The following is a 17,471-nucleotide window of genomic DNA, read 5'->3' as shown; positions in this document are numbered from 1 at the left end:
ATACAGTTTTGGTGTCCATACTTAAGAAAAGACATACTTGCTCTCGAGTCAGTACAAAGAAGGTTCACTCGGTTAATCCCGGGGATGAGGGGGTGGTCATATGAGGAGAGGTTGAGTAGATTGGGACTCTACTCATTGGAGTTCAGAAGAATGAGAGGCGATCTTATTGAAACATATAAGATTGTGAAGGGGCTTGATCGGGTGGATGCGGTGAGGATGTTCCCAATGATGGGTGAAACTAGAACTAGGGGGCATAATCTTAAAATAAGGGGCTGCTCATTCAAAACTGAGATGAGGAGAAACTTCTTCACTCAGAGGGTGGTAGGTTTGTGGAATTTGCTGCCCCAGAAAGCTGTGGAAGCTACATCATTAAATAAATTTAAAACAGAAATAGATAGTTTCCTAGAAGTAAAGGGAATAAAGGGTTACGGGGAGCGGGCAGGAAATTGGACATGAGTCTGGGTTCGGAATGGTCATGGCCCTGTGGGTAGTGGAGCGGGCCCAGGGGCCGTGTAGCCTTGTTCTGCTCCTACTGTGTTCTAATTCTGTTAGATTTCAGGAGATGGTTTTATTCCTGTTCCTGGCTGGGGTGGAGATCGCCTTTACAGAAGGTAAGTACTGTAGAAAATATAGGGACAGAGTGATCTCCTGGAAGAATTTCGATCGCCTAGATGGGTCGGAGAGGAATTTCCCAGATTTTTTTCTCCCAAATTGGCCATTGGGTCTTTATCTGGTTTTTCGCCTCTCCCGGGAGATCACATGGGTTCGGGTGGATGCAGAGTGATAGAAGATTTGAGGTTAGGATCAGATCAGCCATGATCTTATTGAATGGTGGAGCAGGCTCGAGGGGCCGATTGGCCTACTCCTGCTCCTATTTCTTATGTCCTTATGTTCTTATGTAACCAGTTGGGTTTTTATGACAATCCAGCAGCTTTCATGGTCACTTTTTCTAGTGCCGGCCCCACAAATGACCAGATTCATTAAGCTTAATTTCACAACCTACCTTTGTTTTCTTGTGGGTTCTCTCTCACGCTCCCTGTTTTATATGAATTTTACAGGGTATTAGAAGGGGAGGATTTGCAGACAGGAAACTCAAACCACACATCACGTCAAGATCTGACAGAGTCACTCGACTCATCGGATCTGAATATCACCGGCCTCTGAACATGGAAGCAAAAAGCACCGTTCACAGCGTGGAGAAACCGTACACGTGTTCTGTGTGTGGACGAGGCTTCAACCGATCCTCTGGCCTATCGACACACAAGCGCAGTCACACTGGGGAGAGGCCGTTCACCTGCTCTGAGTGTGGGAAAGGATTCACTCAGTCATCCACCCTGCTGAATCATCAGCGAGTTCACACCGGGGAGAGACCGTTCACCTGTTCCATGTGTGGGAAGGGATTCACTCAGTCATCCACCCTGCTGAATCACCAGCGAGTTCACACTGATGAGAGACCATTTAAATGCTCAGATTGTGGGAAGTGCTATAAAAGTTCCAGGGAACTGACATTCCATCAAAATCTTCACGCTGGGGAGAAACCGTTCAGGTGCTCTCACTGCGGGACTGGGTTCAGACGATCATCTGAACTCACTGTACACCAGCACACTCACGCTGGGGAGAGGCCGTTCAGGTGCTCGCACTGCGGGACTGGGTTCAGGCGATCATCTGAGCTCACTATACACCAGCGCACTCACACTGGGGAGAGGCCGTTCACTTGCTCCGTGTGTGGGAAGGGATTCACTCGATCATCCACCCTGCTGAGACACCAGCGAGTTCACACCGGGGAGAGGCCATTCACCTGCTCCGTGTGTGGGAAGGGATTCAATCGGTCATCCAACCTGCTGAGACACCAGCGAGTTCACAGGTGACTGCAGGGGTTGGATTCTGCTGTTATTGCTGCTGTTAATCACATCCAGGACTGAACTATGTTCATTCTGACAGTTGGGGCTTGTTTCTGCTGATGTTAATAACCCCAATAATTTGGCTGAAGTTTAATATTCTGGATAGATGTCAAATAAATCAGCTTTGTTTTAAACAGATTGTTGTAAATTTTTGTCTTTCCTACCTGAGTGTTTAGCATCACCTGGCTGGAGCTCAGAAAGGACAATCTGGGGGAGGATCGTACGGTGGGAACAGAACTTCAGCCTGGACACAGTCCTTCAGGGCCACACTGAGAGGGGCAAACGGCATTTTGGTCTTTCTCGTCTCTCTTCACTGACAGCAAAGTCCCCGTGTGGGTTAATCTCGAGGTGTGTGAGAAACGTGTCGCAGCCGCTCTCTGCTATGGTTCAGAGCTCCTAGGCACGGAACAGAAGGCTCCTTTAGGAATGTAACCCGTGCTTTTTTTTTAATGGCCTTATTGACCTGTGTTGCTACTTTTGGTGATTTGTGTATCTGTGTCCCTGGATCCCTCTGCTCCTCCAGCCCATTTAGACTCTTAGGGGGGAAAATTCGGTGGCGCCCCCTTTGGGTAGCTAACGTTGCCGGGGCTAATTTTAGCGCCCCGAAAAAGTTAGCGCCCCTGTGCATTAAATTCAGTGGTAGCGCCCCAGGCAGGAGGCGGGGTGCTACTGGAAGCGCTCCCCTCCCTCTTGGGGCGCTACCAGTGAATTTCGCGGCGCTTCGTGCAACAGCGCCACGCCCGTCGGCACATAGCACCATGTCATTACAGACCTCCCTCCCTGATTAAAGGGAAGGAGCCTAGACTGCGCACACCGGGACCCTGCTGGACCACCGGGGAGCGGGGTGTCTGATCAAGAGGAGCGCCGGGCTGAGTGATTGCGGCCGACACCCCGAAGAAGAAAGGGGAAGGGGGCAGGTGCTGGCAGTCGGCCAAAATAAAAAGTTGCCGTCCGACACCTGCCCTTTAAGTGGCGTTGCCGCGGCTGCAAGAACGACCCCTGACCCTGTCGGACATATCATCCGGCGTTAGGTCAGGGGTCGCAACCCAAGGTTGTAGCCGGGGCACTGCGCATGGCGATGACATCATTGCCGGCGGTGCAGTGCCGCGGGGCGCTACCGGCTACCACCGCCGCTAACCTCCCGCTGAATATCGCAGGAGGCACAAAGCAACCCAATTTCTCCCCCTTGTTGTCCAAGTAGTGTGTGGACTCCTTATTCTTCCCACCAAAACACACCACCTCACACTGATCTATAGTGAAATTCATTTGCCAATTACACGCCCATTCTGAAATTTATTAATATCTTCATGCATTTTGTCTTCCTCAGTATTAACTCTACCTCCCAATTTGGTGTTATCGACAAACTTTGAAATTGTATTTCTGATTCCCGAGTCCAAATCATTTATGAACAACAGTGGTCCCAGCACCAATCTCTGTGGAACACCACTTCCCACCTTTTGCCAGTCTGAGTAGCTACTCTCAACCCCTACTCTCTGTTTTTTGTTTTGTGACCAGCTTGCTATCCATAAACAGTTTGTAAGATCGACAAGATGACCCAGGTCAGGCCGTGTGGAGTCAAGGGCCAGGCAGCAGAATGGATGGAAAGCTGGCTACAAAACAGAAATCAGAGGGTTGGAGTTAAGGGAAGTTTGTTGCGATCTTTCCATCCATTGTCTTACCTGACCTTTGACTCCACAGGGCCTGACCGTGGTCATCTCGTAGACCGTACATACTGCAGACACAGTGCACCAGTGGTGGAGGGGGTGGATATTGAGTCCTGTGGCAGGGGCGCCGATGAAGTGGATTTCTCTGTCTGTGAGTTTTGAGGCATCGCTAGTGGTGTTTTTCACCTCTTTCCACCTTTAAAAAAAACCTTGCTGCCAGTTTATTAAAGCCATTAACAGCGGCTCGGGTGGGACACAACAATAAATGAGGCCTTGTTTCCCTCAGAATGACAGGCCTGAACCCGAGTTAGCAATTAAACCAGATTGGGCGGGGCCTGAGGTGCAAGTTAGTAACGGAAAATTGGTGGCCAGCATGGCTCTGAACTGAAGCTGATTATTTTAACATTCATCATTGTTTATGTCACCATACCTTTTGACTTCAAAATGTGTCCTGTTATTGTGACAAAAATTGTCTTTCTTAATTTTTTGCGACGACCATTTATTAAATTCTTAAAATATTAATTTTTTTTTCAGCAGCAAGTTATTCTTACTTTTTTAAAGAAAGGTGTCCTGGGGACTCGGGTTTCTGTATCATTTATTGATTCATTTAGTTTATTGCCCAATCTCAATCAGACTGGCGGGCCATCTTGCTGTCCGGCGGAGGCGAGGTTCCCCAGTGGAGGGCTCTCTACGCGGGGGTCCTTCCCTGCACCATTGGGGATCTGGGGTGGGGACTGTTGTAAGGAGCTGTCGTGTGCAACAGTTTTTAAGCTCCTTTCCGGACTCCAAGGCCAGATGTGTTTTCTGCAGCCTAGAGGAGTCCACGGGCCGTGTATATATTCAGTGTGAGAGGTTGCAGCCCCTGTATAGTTACCTGAAGGGGCTGCTCCTCAACTCTTGGTTACACTTTAGCCCCACGCTCCTAATCTTTGGCCGCCCAGTGCGGAGGGGGGTGGGTAAGTCAGAGAATCTTCTCCTAGACCTGCTCTTGGGCCTGGCGAAAACAACAATTTGTAGGCCCAGGATGGGTGGGGCCCATGGTGGGGTCACTCTGGCTGCCTGCCTCTCTCCCGTGGTCTTGTCCCTGCCCGGGTGGCCCTGGAGAGGGAGCAGGCGGTGTCCACCGGTTCACCTGATACCTTCCTCGACCGGTGGGCACGGAAGGTATCAAGAGGCGATAATCGATCCTCACGATCACATTGTGATGTAATTATTAATTGTGTGTGTGTCACAAATACATTTCTTCTATTTTGATACAAAAGCTCTACTAGACATGTTAAACTACTAGTTATTTAATCAGGGCTGCAGCTGCTGAAAGGTTGACTGTACTGAGGTTTGTGGCCAGAGCTGGCATGAATGATGTTGTCTCTCACAGGATCAAATTAGCATTGATATTCTCGCTTTGGGAGCAAAGTTTAAGTGAAGCGCCAGTGCTCACTGAGAACAAAGAACAGGCAGCGTTGGGGGATGGGCAGTGGGCTCAGGTAACTTTAACCTTGCAGCTTGAACTTGCAGTTAGGGATAAAAATGCACCCACTATTAGAGCCAGGGGAGCTTAAACAGCAGAGGAGCGGAGACTGGGGGGAAAGTGAGCAAACAATGGCAATGGATTGTCAAGGATGGAAAAGGAGCTCCCTAAGGAGTTGCCAGCACAGGACCCATCTTGCGCAGTGGGGTCGGGACCCAGGAACGAGGACGAGCCCAGCAGCGAGGTTAGGGCGCAGGAGTGGCACTGCATGGACTAACAGCGGGGTCGGGGCCCAGGGAAGGTGCGGCACGGGCCAACAGCGAGGTCGGGAGGACCACAGTGCATCCTACGAAACCCAAGCAGAGAGGACCTGCAGGAAGGAGGGAGGAGGACAGTAGCAGTATGTTTGTGTGTGTGTGCTAGGCCGTTGTAGCAGAGCCCGGTCTCCAATCGTCTTGGATCCTCTTGCCATTGGACCAAGACCTTGCTCTGTCAAGCCCGTGTGGTAGCTGGTGTGCAACGGCCACCCCACGTTAAAAGAATTCATGCACAGGCATCTTCCACCCTTTAAAATGAAGTTCGGGACCTGGAACGTCAGGACCCTCATGGACAACCCCAACAGTGACAGACCGGAACGCCGTACTGCTATCGTTGCCCGGGAGCTCAGTCGTTTCAACATTGACATCGCCGTCCTAAGCGAGACCCAGTGGGCAGGGGAAGGCCAGCTCAAGGAGCTAGGTGGTGGCTACACCTTCTTCTGGAAAGGCAAACCCGAAGAAGAACGCCGTCTCCATGGGGTAGGCTTCGTCATAAAAAATGAACCAGTTGGGCGTCTCAGAGACTCCCCTAGCGGTATTAACGAGCGCGTCATAACTCTTTGACTCACCCTAGCCCGAAACAAGTGTGCTTCGGTCATCAGTGCGTACGTCCCAACACTGGAAGCCACAGGCAAGACCAAAGAGGAATTCTACTCCAGCCTCGAACAAGCCCTGTCCCGAGTCCCAACGGGCGACAAGCTGATCCTCCTTGGTGACTTCAACGCCAGAGTTGGAAAGGACACAGACACTCTGGGGAGGTGTGATCGGCAGAGAGGGGGTAGGGAAAGCCAACTCCAACGGTACCCTCCTCCTGTTGAAATGCTTAGAACATGGCCTTGTTATAACCAACACCTTGTTCCGTCAGAGACACAAGTACAAGGCTTCATGGCAGCACCCTCGTTCCAAGCACTGGCATCTGCTGGACTACGTCATTGTCCGAGTGAGGAACCGCAAGGACAGCCTCATCACCCGCGCCATGACAGGAGCCGATGACTGCTGGACAGACCACCGCCTAATCCGCTCTGTCATCTCCATCAATGTAGCCCCAGAACAGCAGCGGCAACAGAAACAATGCCGCAGGAAAATTAACACTGGAGCACCCAAAGACTCTGCTAAGAAAGCCCTATTCAGCCTGCACCTCACAAACAACCTGATGACTCCCAGTGATGCAGAGACACAGAGTGCCCACAGCATCTGGTCTGCACTCAAGGCCTCCATAATCAGCACTTGTGAAGAGACGCTCGGTCACTCAACCAGGAAACGCCAAGACTGGTTCGACGAGAATGACCAGGAGATCCAGGAGCTAATAAGCTGCAAGCACAAGGCATTTCTGATCTGGAAACAGCAACAGAACTCGAGAGCAAGAAAGCAGCTCTACAGACGCCTGAAGGCCGAAGTCCAACAAAAAACTCGCGACCTAAAGGTGGGTGGAGAAAGCGCAGGAGATCCAGCAGCTAGCTGACAACCATGACGTGTGTGGATTCTTTAGTGCAGTCAAGACCATCTACGGCCCAAGATCCCAAGGCCCTTCCCCACTGCAGGCCAAGAACAGAGAGGTACTCATCAAGGACAGGGAAGCAGTCAGTGCCCACTGGAAGGAGCACTTCAAAGATCTCCTTAACCACGACTCTGTCTTCGACACGAGTGTCCTCAACTCCATCCCACAGCATGCTACCCGCCACCATCTCAGCACAACCCCAGCCTGGCATGAGGTTGAAAAGGCCATCCGACAACTGAAGAACAACAAGGCCTCAGGAGCAGATGGAATCCCCACCGAGGCACTAAAGCATAGCGGAGAAGCACTACTGGCGTGAATTCATGAACTCAATTTCTCTTATCTGGAAGGAAGAGAGCATGCCAGGGGATCTCAGAGATGCCGTAATTGTAACCATCTTCAAGAAAGGTGACAAGTCCGATTGCGGTAATTACAGAGCAGTTTCCCTGCTATCTGCCACGGGGAAAGTCATCGCAAGAATCCTCCTCAATCGCCTTCTCCCAGTGGCCGAAGAGCTCCTCCCAGAGTCGCAATGCGGATTCCGCCCACTAAGAGGCACAATGGACATGATCTTCACCGCACGTCAATTACAAGAGAAATGCAGGGAACAGCACCAACCACTGTACATGGCCTTCTTTGATCGCACAAAGGCCTTCGACACTGTCAACCGTGAGGGATTATGGAGTGTCCTCCTCAAATTCGGCTGCCCTCAAAAGTTTGTCACTATCCTCCGCCTGCTTCACGACAACATGCAAGCCGTGATCCTGAACAACGGTTCCACCACAGACCCAATTCACGAATGAACAGGGGTCAAGCAAGGCTGTGTCATCGCACCAACGCTCTTCTCAATCTTCCTTGCTGCAATGCTCCATCTCACCCTCAGTAAGCTCCCCACTGGAGTGGAGCTAATTTACAGAACAAACGGGAAACTGTTCAACCTCCGTCGCCCCCAGTCCAACTCCAAGGTCGTCCCATCCTCTGTCGTCGAATTACAGTATGCAGACGATGCTTGCGTCTGCGCTCACTCAGACGTTGAACTCCAAACCATCGTAAACACCTTCACCGAAGCATACGAGAGCATGGGCCTTACACTAAACATCCGTAAGATAAAGGTCCTCTACCAACCTGCCCCCACCACACAGTGCTGCCCCCTGATTATCAAAATCCACGACAAGGCCTTGGACAACGTGGACCACTTTCCAAACCTCGGGAGCCTACTGTCAACAAGGGCAGACGTCGATGACAAAGTCCAACACCGCCTTCAGTGTGCCAGTGCAGCCTTCGGTCACCTGAGGAAGAGAGTGTTTGAAGACCAGGACCTCAAACCTGGCACTAAGCTCATGGTCTACAGGTCAGCAGTGATACCTGCCCTGCTGTGTGCCTCAGAGACATGGACCATGTACAGCAGGCACCGCAAAGCACTGGAGAGGTACCACCAACGCTGCCTCCGCAAGCTCCTGCCAATCCATTGGCAGGATAGGCGCACCAACATCAGTGTTCTTGCTCAGGCCAACATCCCCAGCATCGAAGCTCTGACCACACTCAAATCAGCTCCGATGGACGGGTCACATTGTCCGCATGCCCGATTCGAGACTCCCAAAACAAGCGCTCTACTCGGAGCTCCGGCACGGCAAGAGAGCCCCAGGTGGGCAGAGGAAACGCTTCAAGGACACCCTCAAAGTCTCCTTGAAAAAGTGTAACATCCCCACTGACACCTGGGAATCCCTGGCCCAGGACCGCACAAAGTGGAGGAGGAGCATCCGGGAAGGCGCCAAACACCTCGAGTCTCTTCGCCGGGAGCAAGCGGAAGCCAAGCACAGGCAGCACAAGGAATGCACGTCAACTCAAGCACCCCACCCACCCGCCCCTTCAACCACCCTCTGCCCCACCTGTGACAGAGACTGTAGGTCCCGCACTGGACTCATCAGTCACCTGCTAGCTCATTTTTAATGAGGAAGCAAGTCATCCTCGGTTCTGAGGGACTGCCTAAGAAGAAGGATGGCCAGAGCTGGCAGACGTGTTGTTCTGAAGTCTGATGTCTCACTCCTGAAGAGCCTGTTTATGTCGTGTTGTAATGACCTTTTTCTGTTGCCTGGTGTCAGAAATAGAAATCAAAGGGAGATGATGTTTCTTACAAGCCCCTATTATTTCTTGATTTATACTCTGTCCTACAATGTAGCTACTGTTAGGGGGCCTGTAGACCACTCCCACCAGTGACTTCTTTCCCTTACTATTTCTTATCTCCACCCAAAATTGTTGTGTATGTACCTTTAAGGGAATAACTGGTCTCAGACTGCAGTACCGGCAGTGACCACCCCTGTATAAAAGGCCCTAGCAGGCTTCTGTAGTTTCAGTTTCCAGGTTGTCTCCATTCAGTAAAGACTTGTTATAATCAACTCCTGCGGTCCGTGTCTCAATTATACATGGACATAATACTGGCGACGAGTAAGAAACGAACTTACCTGCAACTCGGCAGCACCTCAGACGACGTTATTGAAGGTCGAAGCCAGAAGAAAGAAAAAAAAATCCAAAGAAACTCGAGAAATGGGCGTCGACCATGGGCAACCGCCCTCCAAATCATCGAATTGAAAAGTGCAGGAGAGACTGTCGAGAGCCAGGCTTGGTCTCCAGTCTGTGGTTTCCCAGCTAATCGGGCTGGTGGCAGGTAGTGCACTGATCCTTCCTGGGCTGCAGCGGGCTAGAGCTCGATCGGGTGGCTCTGCAACGGGGCCGGGCAGCGAGTCGGGAAGCAAAGAGAGAGAGAGAGGGTGGAGCACACAGGGCGCGGCCGGTGCTTCGCAGCCGGGCAGCGTTCGGACCTAAGAAGAGGGAGGGAAGTGTCCCAGAGGGTCCGCTCCATGACGGGAACGGTTCTTCAATTAACGGAGCAAATATTGAAGCACGATAGAAAAATAAAAATACCGCGGAGAGCGGCATTGGCAGCAACGATCGGGGAGGCGTGAAGACCATAGGGCGTCGCCATTACAGGATAGTAAAATAAATATAATCGCCAGCAACAGCGTTGGCAGCAGCGGCAGCGGCGGGAAAGCGCAGGAGGTGCCAGCTTAACTCGGCGGGGAAGAAGGAAAAGCGCGGGAGGCGCCATTTTGATCCATCGGGGACGAAGGCAAAGCGCGGGAGGTGCCACCTTAGATTTTCAAGATGCCAAAGACTGGCGATATCACTGCCTTCGATAATGCAATAGAAGACTGGACTACGTATGTGGAAAGAGTCGAGGTATATTGCGAGGCAAACAAAATAGCCGATGAGAAAAAGGCATCGGTATTGCAAAATTTAATGGGCGCAAGAATGTACGGCCTATTGCGGGACCTGATTACTCCAGCCAAACTGAAGGCGAAGAGTTTTAACGAAATTGTTGCTATCCTACAGGAACACCTAAATCCTACACCGCTGCTTGAGCAGAAAGATTTAAATTCCACAGGAGAAATCAGCATAAAAATGAGAGCAATGCGGATTACCTTACGGAACTACGCAAGCTATCAAAGCACTGCCAGTTCGGAGCAGGACTGGCAGATACCTTACGCGACAAATTTGTCTGTGGACTCCTGAGTGAAGGAACCCAGAAGAGGTTACTCTCAGAGAAAGAGCTGACGCTAGATAAGGCTTTCAGCGTGGCAGTATCGTACGAAGCAGCAGCAAGGGGAGCTGCAGAAATTCAACAAAAGCCACAGGAATACAGCACCCACGAAATGACACGGGGATTTGCAAAATGTTATCGCTGCAGCAGAACAAACCATGACCAGAAGGAGTGCTGGTCCAAGACAAAATATGCAGGTAATACGGAAAGATGGGACACATTGCACAAGTTTGCAGGTCTGGGAAGAAGACCAACGACAACAAAAAGGCTACTAGGCTACTAAGGAACCGTACAGGAAAGTACAAAAGATGATGGACAGTAGTTCCGAAGACCAGATGAGCGATAGTGAATCCGGGAAAAAGAGACTAAGCTGTCTCAAACTTCACAACGTAATCGCAAAAGAGGATCACCGAACCATTTGGGTCACCCTCACAATAGCAGGGTCCCAAGTCAAAATGGAATTGGATACAGGATCAGCTCTAACCGTCATGAATCGACGAGACTACGAGCGGCTATTCTCACACATACCCTTGAGAGAGACATCCATTGTCTTGAGGACGTATACGGGGCAAAAAGTATACCCCAGAGGAAAAATAAGGGTGCCTGTCGAATACAATGGCAAGAAAATACGGAAATTGTATCTCTACATTCTGCAAGATGGTGGACCGCCGTTATTGGGACGTGAATGGATCAGAAAGATAAGTTTAGACTGGCACTCCATTCAGGCACTGACGGTGGCTGGTAAAAAGGATGACGACGTCACTCCTGGACGATTGTCAACAATCTTAGCTGATGCCAAAGAGTTATTTCAACAAGAACTGGGCACTCTTAAAGGCGTAACCGCCTCGATAAAAATAGAGGAGAATGCAATTCCCAAGTTTTTCAAAGCAAGACCAGTACCATATGCAATTCGCCCAGCCGTCGAGGCAGAGCTGGAGAATCTAGGCGTGTTATCTAAGGTAGACTGGAGCGAGTGGGCGACACCCATCGTTCCTGTCATGAAGAAAATGTTAAACAATAAGTCTGAGGAGCCAAGGAAGGTTCGCATCTGTGGGGACTTCAAGGTGACGGTGAACCCAGTCCTTCACACAGTACAATATCCTCTTCCAAGGATAGAAGATATCTTCGCCTCACTATCTGGAGGGAAGCATTTTACAAAAATTGACCTAGCACAAGCATATTTGCAGATGGAGGTTGAAGAATCCTCTAGGAAGTATCTCACGATAAACACTCACAAAGGTCTTTACCAGTATAATCGACTGGTATTCAGAGTAGCATCAGCTCCGGCGATATGGCAAAGAGCGATGGAACAAGTCCTGCAAGGGATTCCGGGGACTCAGTGTTACTTGGACGACATCCTAGTGACAGGTGAAGATGACAGTGAACACCATGCCAACCTAGAGCAGGTGCTCACTCGACTACGTGAACATGGGCTACGAGCCAATCGCCCTAAGTGCGAGTTTTTTAAGAAACAGATATCGTATTGTGGCCACGTGATTGATGAAGAGGGGTTGCATAAGTCCCCTGACAAAATTGAAGCGGTAGTTAAGGCTCCAGCACCTGAAAATGTGTCGCAACTGAGGTCATTCCTCGGATTGGTGAATTACTACCATAAGTTTTTGCCGAATTTGTCCACAATTCTGCATCCACTGAACACCCTACTACGAACGGGAGTAGCATGGAAATGGAGTGATGAATGTAAGCGGGCCTTTCAGAAGAGTAAGGACCTAATCACTTCAAGAGAAGTATTGGCTCACTACAACCCATCACTACCGATAAGACTGGCGTGTGATGCGTCTCCCTACGGTGTTGGGGCGGTACTGTCACATAAATTCCTTGATGGTTCAGAGAGGCCGATAGCTTTTGCGTCACGCTCGTTAACTTCAGCCGAGCGTAACTACGCCCAGATTGACAGAGAGGCCCTCAGCCTGGTGTGGGGGGTGAAGAGGTTCAATCACTACCTGCACGGTCAGAAATTTACTCTACTAACTGATCATCAACCTCTCATCTCCATTTTCAACCCTCAGAAGGGCGTACCGATAATGACGGCACAACGGCTACAGAGGTGGTCCCTTTTCCTAGGGGCACACCAATATGACATCGAGTACAAAGGAACTAAACAGCATGGGAATGCTGATGGATTGTCGTGCCTACCATTGCCGATGGTGGAAGAAGAACTGGCAGTGGATCCAGTGGAGTTATTCCACTCGACTATAGCCGAATGTCTCCCTGTGACGAATGCAAACATAGAAAAGGAAACACGAAATGACCCGACACTCTCCTGGGTCTATGATTTAACGGTGAAGGGATGGCCAGCACATGGCGTACCACTGCTGCCAGCATTCTCGCCGAGAAGAGAACAGCTGTCAGTGTGCAGAGGAACCTTGATGTGTGGATCCAGAGTAGTAATTCCACCCAAATTGAAGGATAGAGTGCTCAATGAGCTTCATGAGGGTCATCTGGGAGGGGTAAAAATGAAGAACTTAGCCAGAGCGTTTGTGTGGTGGCCGGGAATCGATAGAGAAATCGAAGAGATGACCAAGAGCTGTACAGGATGCCAGAAGGTCCAAAACGCCCCACCACAAGCCCCTCTACATCCATGGGAGTGGCCCTCATCTCCATGGCAAAGGGTGCACATTGATTTTGCTGGTCCCTTTATGGACTCGATGTTTTTAATTGCGGTGGATGTACATTCAAAGTGGCCAGAGGTAATAAAAATGTCCTCAACCACCACAGAAAAAACTATCACAGTCTTACGAACCATATTCGCCAGGAATGGGCTGCCTGAACAGATTTGCTCTGACAATGGACCACAGTTTGTGTCTGAAGAGTTCCGGAGGTTCTTAAAGAACAATGGTGTTAAGCATTACACATCCACCCCATATCATCCAGCCACTAATGGATTGGCCAAGAGGTTTGTTCAAACATTCAAGAAGGCTATCAAGGCAATGTGTAATGAAGATATACCCCTACAACACAAGGTGGATAACTTCTTGTTTGCCTACCGGAATGCGACACATGCGGTTACCAACCAAACTCCAGCCATGATGTTCTTCAATCGAAGACTACGATGCCGCTTGGATTTGGTTAAGCCAAACGTCAGAAGAGATATGGAGAACAGGCAGTTGCAGAATATGAATGAAAGGCCGACCAGGAGTTTTAAGATAGGTCAACCAGTTTTGGCCCGGGACAACCGCACAGAGAAATGGCAGCCAGGAACGATCTGTACACGGCAAGGACCTCTAATGTATACCGTGGATGTTGGAGAGAGCATTGTAAGACGCCATGCTGACCAGATTCTAGAGTCACTGGAAAACGTCAACTCCACACCACGATCTGATACACCTGGCGATGAAACCGAAGTACCAATTGCATCTACCGCAGAATCGGTGATATTGGAAGCAGACGAACCAAACAACGACATTGATCCCGACGCAACCTTGCCAGAAGAACCTGATATCCCAAAGAGGTGTTATCCAGACAGAATCAGGAAGCCTCCTCAAAGACTGAACTTATAATTGCTTAACTTCAACCAATGTATCTAGCAACCGTAATTGTAATTGTAATTAGTTATTATTTAGTTGTTAAATGAATGTTATGTACTGTTTATCTAAAAGGGGAGGAATTGTTGTGTATGTACCTTTAAGGGAATAACTGGTCTCAGACTGCAGTACCGGCAGTGACCACCCCTGTATAAAAGGCCCTAGCAGGCTTCTGTAGTTTCAGTTTCCAGGTTGTCTCCATTCAGTAAAGACTTGGTATAATCAACTCCTGCAGTCCGTGTCTCAATTATACACGGACATAATAAAACTGATTCTACATCTTGCTCTTCTAAGCCAATATCATTTCTCATCACTGCACTGATCCCATCCTTTATTAACAGAGCTACCCCACCTTTCCTTTCTGCCTATTCTTCTGAAATGTCAAATACCCCTGACTATTCAGTTCCCAGCCTTGGTCACCTTGCAACCATGTCTCTGTAATGGCTATCAGATGACACCCATTTATTTCTATTTGTGCAGTCAACTCATCTATCTTGTTACGAATGCTGCATGTATTCAGATAAAGCGCTTTTAATTTTTTCTTTGTACCATTTTTCCCTACTCTGACTCTATTTGCTGGTGCACGCTTATGTTGGTACGCTCTGTCTCCTCCTGTCACACTCTGGTTATCATTACCCCTATCGCTACCCTGCACTATTGCCTTCTCCTTTCTCTTTGACTTTCTAAATTCCCCTTCACCTGAACCCTCCCAGGTCAGCCATGATCTCATTGAATGGCCAACTCCTAGAATCACAGAAACATACAGCACAGGAGACCAAAGCTGTGCACAGTACTCCAGGTGTGGTCTCACCAAGGCCCTGTACAATTGTAGCAAGACTTCCTTACTCTTATACTCCAACCCCCTTGCAATAAAGGCCAATATGCCATTTGCCTTCCTAATGCTGTCCCCGCATGTTAACTTTCTGTGTTTCCTGTACGAGGACACCTCTCTGAACACCAACATTTGTTAGTTTTTCATCATTTAAAAAAATATTCTGTTGTTCTATTCTTCCTACCAAAGTGAATAACCTCACATTTCCCTTCATTATACTCCATCTGCCACCTTACTGCCCACTCAATTTTTTCAATTCAATTCAAACGCTTTATTGGCATGACAAGTTACATCTTATGTTGCCAAAGCATCGAAAAACATTCATGTTTGTTCACAAAAATACAGATCTATCCATACATTGTATAAACAGATATATCCCTGAGTGGATAAATATACTTTCATATAATTTATATATACTCTTTTCTTATATTTAGTGGTTGTCCCTCTGTTTATGGCAAGCTGTAACATAGTGTGCCGCTAGTGTTACAGAATTTCTCTCTTCCCCTAGTAGGTATGGGAGTTTTTGGTCGTCATTCAAATTTCTGAATTCCGGGCATATTTTTGTGAATTTTGGGTAGAAATTCTCCCTTATGCCCTGATATTTTCTACAAGCTGTGAGGAAGTGCATCTCTGTCTCCACCACTCCCTGACTGCAGTGAGAGCATATCCTGTCCTCTCTTGGTAGCCGGGTCTGCCTGTGTCGACCTTTTTCGATCGCCAGGTTATGTTCACTAAGTCTGTACTCACTAGTCTATCTATATCCCTTTGCAGACTCTGTGTTCTCCTCACAGCTTACCATCCCACCTAGCTTTGTATCATCAGCAAACTTGGATACATTACATTCGGTCCCTTCAGCTAGGTCATTAATATAGATTGTAAATAGCTGAGGCCCCAACACTGATCCTTGCGGCACCCCACTAGTTACAGCCTGCCAACCGGAAAATAACTAGTTTATCCTTACTATCTGTTTTCTGTCCATTAACCAATCCTCTTTTCATGCTAATATATTACTCCCAACTCCCTGAGCTCTCTTGCATAGCAACCTTTTATGTGGCACTTGGGCTGACAAGTGGCAAGTAACATTCGCACCACACAAGTGCCAGGCAATGACCATCTCCAACAAGCGAGACTCTAACCATCTCCCCTTGACATTCAATGGCATTACCATCGCTGAATCCCCCACTATCAACATCCTGGGGGTTACCATTGATCAGAAACTGAACTGGACCAGCCATATAAATACTGTAGCTACAAGAGCAGGCCAGAGGCTGGGAATTCTGTGGCGAGTGTCTCACCTCCTGACTCCCCAAAGCCTTTCCACCATCTACAAGGCACAAGTCAGGAGTGTGATGGAATAATCTCCACTTGCCTGGATGAGTGCAGCTCCAACAACACTCAAGAAGCTCGACACCATTCAGGATAAAGCAGCCCGCTTGATTGGCACTCCATCCACCACCTTCAACATTCACTCCCTCCACCACCGGCGCACTGTGGCTGCAGTGTGTACCATCTACAAGATGCACTGCAGCAACTCGCCAAAGCTCCTTCAACAGCACCTTCCAAACCCGCGACCTCTACCACTTAGAAGGACAAGGGCAGCAGACGCATGGGAACATCACCACCTACAAGTTCCCCTCCAAGCCACACACCATCCTTACTTGGACCTGTATCGCCGTTCCTTCACTGTCGCTGGGCCAAAATCCTGGAACTCCCTTCCTAACAGCATTGTGGGTGTACCTACACCATATGGACTGCAGCGGTTCAAGAAGGCGGCTCACCACCATCTTCTCAAGGGCAATTAGGGATGGGCACTAAATGCAGGCCTAGCCAGCCAACGACACCCACATCCCATCAATGAATAAAAAAAACTATCAAATGCCTTTTGGAAATCCAAATATACTACATCCACTGGTTCCCCTTTATCCACCCTGCTAGTTATATCCTCAAAAATCTCTAATAAACTTGTTAAACATGATTTCCCTTTCATAAAACCATGTTGGCTCTGCCTAATCATATTATGATTTTACAAGTGCCCAGTTACCACTTCCTTAATAATGGATTGCAGCATTTTCCCAATGACTGATGTCAGGCTAACTGGCCTGTAGTTCCCCGTTTTCTCTCTTCCCTCCTTTCTTGACCATGGAAAACAGGCAGGCAGCCAGAGTGACCCCCCCGCCCCGCCCCCCCCCCCCACCGCCCTCATCCTGGGCCTACAAACTGCTGTTTTCACCAGGTCCAAGAGCAGGTCCAGCAGAAGATCCTCCCACTTACCCACCGCCCTCCGCACCGGGCGGGCAAAGATTCGCAGCGTGGGGCTAAAGTGTAAGCAAGAGTTGAGGAGCAGCCCCTTCAGGTAACTATACAGGGGCTGGAACCTCTCACACTGAATATATACACGGCCCATGGACTCCTCTAGGCCACAAACATCACATGCGGCCTGGGAGTGGGTGAAGGTGATTAAAAACCTGTTGCCCAAGATGCTCCTTCTCCCGGGCACTGGGACCCGGTTGGGATCAGAGACCCTGAAGCCCTGCCCACTCTTTGTTGCTGACCCGGGAGGCCGCGCCTGTCACCGCGGGACAAACACGGGGACCGTGGGCTTTTATTCGGGGCCTGAGGCCTACACCGGGTGTTTATGAAGCTTTCCAGCCCAC

At 49.4% G+C, this 17,471-nt stretch overlaps 1 protein-coding gene across 1 annotated transcript in view; it reads left to right on the top strand.

Moving 5' to 3' along the window:
- The first annotated feature begins 1,013 nt into the window (after positions 1–1,013).
- The window catches only part of LOC147118795 (uncharacterized), a 52,360-nt gene continuing 35,902 nt past the window's right edge, over positions 1,014–17,471 (top strand). The window contains exon 1 of the mRNA XM_085984616.1: positions 1,014–1,856. Coding sequence (XP_085840742.1) covers positions 1,167–1,856 — 690 coding nt within the window. The 5' untranslated portion in view covers positions 1,014–1,166. The remainder of the gene's footprint in view (positions 1,857–17,471) is intronic.

Source organism: Somniosus microcephalus, chromosome 4, assembly GCF_052327205.1.
Source record: "Somniosus microcephalus isolate GS21.2 chromosome 4, FLI_Smic_1.0, whole genome shotgun sequence".
In the NCBI taxonomy this organism is placed as follows: Eukaryota; Metazoa; Chordata; class Chondrichthyes; order Squaliformes; family Somniosidae; genus Somniosus; species Somniosus microcephalus.
Note: the sequence above shows the minus strand (reverse complement) of the source record. Positions and strands in the feature narration are given on the sequence as shown.